The 7,353-nt window shown below is 35.2% G+C and overlaps 1 protein-coding gene across 4 annotated transcripts in view; it reads left to right on the plus strand.

The window, feature by feature from the left end:
* Galk2 (galactokinase 2) overlaps positions 1-6,927 on the plus strand; it is a 133,640-nt gene extending 126,713 nt beyond the window's left edge. For 3 of the 4 annotated variants that reach the window (XM_026391675.2, XM_026391667.2, XM_026391682.2), the window contains exon 10: positions 6,396-6,927. In XM_026391675.2, coding sequence (XP_026247460.1) covers positions 6,396-6,603 — 208 coding nt within the window. In that variant the 3' untranslated portion in view covers positions 6,604-6,927. The remainder of the gene's footprint in view (positions 1-6,395) is intronic. The other variant, XM_026391690.2, reaches the window with a different exon arrangement.
* Positions 6,928-7,353: the final 426 nt, after the last annotated feature.

Consider the following 7,353-nt stretch of genomic DNA (forward strand, 5'->3'; position numbering starts at 1 on the left):
ATCTCCATTCTCTTTTTCTGTTCTAGCAGTCTACAGGTCTATATGTTATGAAAAATGTGGTTCTAGTGAAAGATTTTGTGGCTCTGTCTTAAATAGGAAGAGTACTTTTTATTTATTTAAAACTTTTATTTGAGGAATTCCTTTTTTAATGGCAACTCAAGTGTTCTGACTACATATTCAATCTGCTGTGTTAATTTTCTGAAGAAAAAAACTATTGTGTCTAGAATAGAAGGAGTGCCATTTCTTTTTTCACGGCAGATTTTGTTTGGAAGCCCCTGGCTAAGTATCAAAATAAGTTTCTAGTTATTATATAACCATATAGGTCTGAGTTTCCCATACAGAAATATTATCTTCTGGCACAGGGAAAATATTGACCAGAAGAGTCGTTTGGCCTTTAAGCTTTTTAATTAATGTTTTCTTTGCTGTTGCTGTGACGAGCATATAATTCCATGGAAATATTCTAGCCAGATATTCCAGTTGGTAGTAGTACTGGAAGGTCCTACTAGCAGAACAAACTCAAAGGAAGAATTAAGTAGACATAGTCATTGTTACCACTCCTTCCTACAATCAACACATGCTTTTCGTGTGGATATTTGTATACCATGTGAAGTTGAAGTCTAATCCACATCTCAAAAACTGTGGAACTTTCTTTTGTATGGATATTTGAGAGGTGATAAGGCAAGAAGGAGCTGTTTAGAAGAATATAAAAGATGGTAATAAGATAAAGAATTGTTAAAAACTGGGGAAGATAGAAGGTGGAAGAGTAATAAGTAGTAAAAATGGGAAAGATTCAGAAGAGCAATAGAAACCCTTAAGCCCTAGTTCCTCTGAGACCCTATGTATTTCTGGGCCAGGAAAAGGAGATATTGGATGTGCTGGAAAGGGCCCAGGCAAGGCCTGGTGTGGACCACTGGTTCCATAAACTCAACCTCTGATAGAGCATTTATTGAAAGACCACACCACCTCCAGATTTTTCCTTAAAAAATGTTAACATCAGAAGGAGTTGTGATTGAGATTGATAGCCTGAGCTCCTCCTTGTCTTTGGAGATGAAAAGGAGGGAAAATGAAATGGGTTCCAGGAGGAGCCCTGCCAAAGGTAATCTTTAGGTCACTCTCCCTGGGCACACCTGTAGCACTTTATAAAACTTTTGTGTTCTGAAAACTCTTTGGAAACTATTCACATGAAAAAGCAACTAACTGAATGATTGAATGAAGGACTTGAATACGTAAGACTACTCAAGGTACCACATACACGTGAAAACCTTGCATGATCTGAGTTAGACCATATTTGAGAAGGTGTTTCTCTAGATACTTTGCCTATAGGACAATGTATAGGGCAAGCAATTTTATGATCTAATTGGAGAGGAGAAAGGGGGAAAAAAGTAGAAGAAATCACCAATGTTTGAGTTTTTTGCCTTTTTTTTTTTTTAAATTGATGGAGTCATTTACTGCTCTTCAAGAGAAAATCAGTTTAGAATCCAAAGAAAGGACCAGGGAGGAAGAAGGAAACTACACTTACGCAGTTAAGCTGCCTTTTTAATTTTATTTTATTAAATTAATGTTAGAAGTTTAATTATGTGAAACAAAATGATGAAGGAAAAGATGATGTTTTCCCAATTATAAAATATCTCTTTCAAATGAACAAAATGTAAATTAAAAAAAAAAAAAAACAGCTAAATTTTAAAGTAGAATTACTGAGGACCGCAGAACAATTTTGAAACCAAGTCAATTAAATGTGAGACAGCTCATTTTTATCGGTTCCCTGATTTTACTTAAGAAAAAATAGTTAATTCCTTTTATTTCTGTTTTGACACTTGTTGAAACTAGAGACAATTCATTACTGTACTACTGCCCAAACCGTTAAGAAAGATGAATGACAGATTTTAATGGGTGGACAATGGGTACAAAAGTTCATTTGTTTTGTCTCCCTCAGAAGTCTTTTCTCAATTTTATTCCATGACTGAGCTGCCCAGCCTCTTGTGCCCATTCTCCTGACCAGATCCAAACATGGAAGAGTGAAGTATAAATCCTAGTAACATGCTTTTTAACCTGTGAGCTTAAGTCCTAATCTCCATACCCTAACAACAAAAAGGGATCAGGGACCGCGACACTTAAGCTATCCTTAGGGATTTTTTCTTTAGGCCTCTGTGTTCTACTTATACTGCTTATGCCTTTTGCTCCAATCAAAGCAAACCTTCAGTAGCTTTTAGTGGCTTACATTTCTAAAATAAATTTGTATGCACATATTCTTATGATTTATTATTTGAGCAGTATTTGAAGACTATGGTTTCTTGAATCTAAAACAATCTGAAAGTGCTGTTTCTTTTGTTGTTGTTCTAATTAGTTATAGATGACAGTAGAATGCATTTTGACCCATCATACATAAATGGAATGTAACTTTTTATTTTTCTATCCATCATGTAATCATATATGCACATAGTGTAATAATATCTGATTCATTCCACTGTCCTTCCTACCCCCCACCCCCTCTCCTCCTTTCACTCCCCTCTATCTAATCCAAAGTACCTCTATTCTTCCCTAGCACCCCCATCCCAATTATGAATTAGCATTCTCATATCAGAAAATATTCAGCCTTTGGTTTTGGGGGATTGGCTTATTTCACTTAGCATGATATTCACCAGCTCCATCCATTTACCAGCAAATGCCATGATTTCATTCTTACCTTAAGACTGAGTAATATTATTCCACTGTGTATATGTGCCACATTTTCTTTATCCATTCTTCTGTTGAAGGGCACATAGGTTGGTTCCATAGTTTAGCTATTGTGAATTGAGCTGCTATAGACATTGATGTGGGTACATCACTGTAGTATGCTGATTGTAAGTCCTTTGGGTGTACACTGAGGAGTGAGATAACTGGGTCAAATGGTGGTTCCATTTCAGTTTTTCTGAGGAATCTCCATACTGCTTTCCATAGTGGTTGCACCAATTTGCAGTCCCACCAGCAGTGTATGAGTGTACATTTTACCCTGCATTCTTACCATCATTTATTATTGCTTGTATTCTTTATAATTGCTATTCTGACTGGAGTGAAATGGAATATCGGTGTGGTTTTGATTTGCATTTCTCTAATTGCTAGAGATGTTGAACACTTTTTCATATACTTATTGATTGATTATATTTCTTCTTTTGTGAAGTGTCTGTTCAATTCCTTTGCCCATTTATTGAATGGGTTATTTGCTTTTTGTGTTAAGTTTTTTGAGTGCTTTGTATATCTTGGAGATTAGTGCTCTCTGTGAGGTGAATGTGGTAAAGATTTTCTCCCATTGTGTATACTCTCTCTTTGTGTTATTGACTCTTTCCTTTGTTGTGAAGAAGCTTTTTAAAGTACTGTTTCTAACCTGACTAAAAATCATAGAAATTGTACTGGAAGATCTGTTTTCCTGAGATCTTGCCAGATTTTGGAGAACAGAAACTAGAAGTCTTTCCATATGAAGAATATATTATTACCTGTTTGTATTTATATATATTATATATTTTTATATTTTAAGACAAATATAATAGTTCAGCAACAAATAGTTCAGTTCCAGAATTATACTGGGCTGGGTTTAGAGTGATGGATATGACGTTTCCTCAAATTCACCTTTTTCCTGAAATAATTTAATATCCATTTATGTAATATATAAATATTTACTTATTATGAAATTGAATTGAAGTACAAAGCATGATACCTTATTTTCCCCTTTCTAGTTTGTAGCATAATTGGGTTTTTCTGGGGTTCCCTACATGTACTCTTCATTGGCCTGTGACTTGCAACTTAGGTTTATGTTAAACCAGTTCATTTAAAATTTGGAAATTTTAGATAGGCTACATTGGGTGCATGAATAATTATATGAATATTATTTTTTGGCAATAAAAGGATTAAAGGGAAATTCTTCATAATCTACATCCCTGTGGCCCTAGCATTTGTTATGTAAATCATGCTTTATAAGGCAGAGGCTGTTTTTTATTGCTTTGACAAACCCTTTACATCATTCCCATCCAGTCAGCATAATCATCAAACTGGTATTTAGGGGATTTTTGGATTGTTCTTTATAATTCTTGTATTGCCTCTCTGATGTACAATAGCTCAGGAGACACATTTTTAATGTTTTGCTGTTCTCCTAGAAAAAAAATTCAAATGTGAACAGTTTATTAAACAACCTCATCTCACCTACCTTTTCTTTCTTAATTCAAAGCCTCTGTTGGTCTTGTAACTTTGGACCTCCTTTGGAATTTAAATGATATAGACTAATGGGTATGTTAAGCACTAGTGGGAAACACTGTAGACAGGTCTTTTCCACCTCAGGATAAGTGCAGCTGAACTGGTTGCAGACTCCTGGGAAGCCTCTGTTTGTGATCAGGAGTGCCATTGACTAAGGGGTGGAAGGCCATTCATAATAGCACTTATTCTTTATTTGGGAAATTTGAGCTCTGATAATTTGGACCATGTGGTTGATACAATCTAGACCATTTTCCTCTGTGGTAGGCAAGGTGGTAACCAGACTCAGAAGTGAATGTGTTTACCTAGAAAGACTTCTAAATAAGGCTGGGGATGTAGCTCAGTGGTAGAGCACTTGCTTCATGTGTGTGTAGCCCTTAGTTTAACCCCCAATACCACCAATAATAATAATAACACATAGAAATAAAATAACTCTTCTAGTTTTGCTCTCTGGGCCTATGGCACAATTCCTATGTTTTTTTGCAGCCAGATTAGAAACAGTGCTCTCAGTTTAAGTTCAGTTTTTGAAACCACAACTTTAAAAACTGTCCAAGTGAGAAAGTGTAAGGAAACATGCCCTGAAATCCATTGAAGACCATTAAAGTCTTGATGAATTGAGTTCAGCAAAAATGGCATAGTTGGGGTTAGAAAATCAAGAAGGCATGTTGTCCTCTAAAGACCTTGCCATGGTTGACCAAAACACTCACATTTTAAGGTCTTTAAAGATGTTCGGGGACACCTCATTGAAAGTTTTTGATGTGGCTGTATATAACTTTTTTTTTTTTTTTAATCAACGTACTGCAAATGGGCCCTTTGTTAGACTAGGAACTCAAAATCCAGAATTCCAGGGTCAAAGAAACCTTTCAGTTTGGATGACAGAGACTGGTCTCAGTTAAATTATTGGACCATAAGCTGGATGTTTTCAGGAAAGATTACTAATCTTTCTTTTTAAGTATTATTTTTCTTCCTTAAACATCTATTTTCATCCAACAAGTGTATGTTAATGAATGAAACATGATGAAAATAAATCAATTGAGAAAATGAATTATTGGTGCAGTAATTCTGATGTCCTAGAGGTGGGGTAATCTATTGATATTTTCCAGGAAGTAAAATAGCTCATTTAGATGGAAAAAAGGGACAGAATTGTGCTAATTATAGAGTTTTTAATCTGTAACTAATTTGGGGTAAATTATATTAGAAAGAATAAATTGAAAGTATATGTTAACTTTTACTGTCAAGATCAATTGCATCTTTTGAAGATGAGTAATCCTTGCACTTTGTGTAAGGTATTTTACTTTTCAAATTTTAGGTTTGAAACTGTGCCTGGTTCATGGCTAAAGATTAAAAATGTCTTTAGCTGGGTGGTAGTTTAGTCATTTCTGTCCTAATAAGACACATCTCATCTAATGGCAAATTCTTAGTTCTGTTGTCAGACCAGCACTAGAAGGGCAGGAAGATGGTATGGATATGAATGGGCACCATTTTCTTTGTGGAAAGTTTGTATAATTTTCCATTAGAGATTAAACCAACCAACCAATCAATCTAGAGTTAAATAATGAGTTCTGTGTTGATAAATTTATGTAGAACATGTCTATCAGTTTTAAGGATCTGATTCTTTTTTTTGTTTTTCAGTACTGGGAATTGAATCTAGGGCTTTACGTGTGCTAGGCAAGTGGAGTTATGGCTCCAACCCCTGGAGTCTTATTGTCTTATGTTGAATAGCTAAGCCCTAAGAGTATAATTGAAATAAACAAACAAGTCCCACTTATATAATAATAAGACTGTGCACATTTGATTCTGTTTTGCCTTCCTTGCTAGTGGCCTTATGATTCAAAACGTTAACCACACCCATTGCCTGTCTTCTTTCTACTCACTTTTCCCACTTTACCTTTAGGCTTGCTACACATCTTGCCAGGTGTCTACTTTATGAAATCAAGACTACAGTGGGCTTTGCCAGATCTCTTACATCCAAAGTGAGGGACTTTACCTTCTGAAACAGTATAAAATTTTCAGTGTCCTAACATTTCTTAATTAATGTCCTAAAACATTTGGCAGTACCCCCAAATTCCCAACATATTCTCTCCTCAGAACTTGGATTGGCCATGTGTTCTATAAGCATCAAAGTAATCACTATTTTCATTTATATATAGTAATTTTTTCTCTCTCTTTGTTAGGAAGTTCGGCGCTCCTGGGTCACGACTGACTGGAGCAGGATGGGGTGGCTGCACGGTATCAATAGTACCTGCTGACAAGTTGCCCAGCTTCCTAGCAAACGTGCAGGAGGCTTACTACCAGAGGAGCAATCGCAGCTTAGCGCCAGAGAAGCAGAGTTTGTTTGTTACTAAACCTGGAGGTGGGGCTTTGGTTTTCCTTGAGGCCTAAACAATGTAAAATAACTCAGAGAAACTATTTAGGGCATTTAGGAACTGGCAGGACTTCCTATGCCACAGTAAATTAATCCTCTTTCTGTTTTATATTATGATGAATGCTTGCTATTATCAAGATGTATTTCTAAGGAAATGGTTGAAATCTCTCTATACTTCACAATGATTATTTTTCCATTTTAAAAACATTTTTTTTTAAACCAGTAAAAACAAAGATTGTGCTTGGAAAGATCTTTTAAGGATGATTTACTAAAATTTATTGGTTTGAAGATTTTAAAGATGAATGGTGAAACAAACTGTTAATACATGGATTGGACTTGAATTAAACACACCACTATAATGTAACTATAATTAAACTGATATAATTGAATTGTATGCATTATTCTTAAATAAAGTTCATTTCTGTTCTCGATAAATGTTTTTCCTCAAAGTTGTAGTCTTCTGTTGATGATGATGATGATGATGTTGATAGTGATGCCACAAGTTCTCTCTCAATTTTAGCTTCAGGACCCTATGAAAATAATACATGGTTAAGGATTCACAGATTTTCTTGGACATTGTTTACTTGAATGTGATTTTGCCTCATTTTGATTTCTGACTTGAAAAAAAGAACTATGTCTCAACTCTGCCATCACTAAGTGATCTAGAAATTATGAATGATATAAATTTTGTCTGGAAAGGATAGGGCTGGGACCACTGGAAAAAAGCTTTATGAAGAAAATGAAGTTTTGCCCTAATGGATGTGTAG

The sequence above is a fragment of the Urocitellus parryii genome, chromosome 6, assembly GCF_045843805.1.
Source record: "Urocitellus parryii isolate mUroPar1 chromosome 6, mUroPar1.hap1, whole genome shotgun sequence".
Classification (NCBI taxonomy): domain Eukaryota; kingdom Metazoa; phylum Chordata; class Mammalia; order Rodentia; family Sciuridae; genus Urocitellus; species Urocitellus parryii.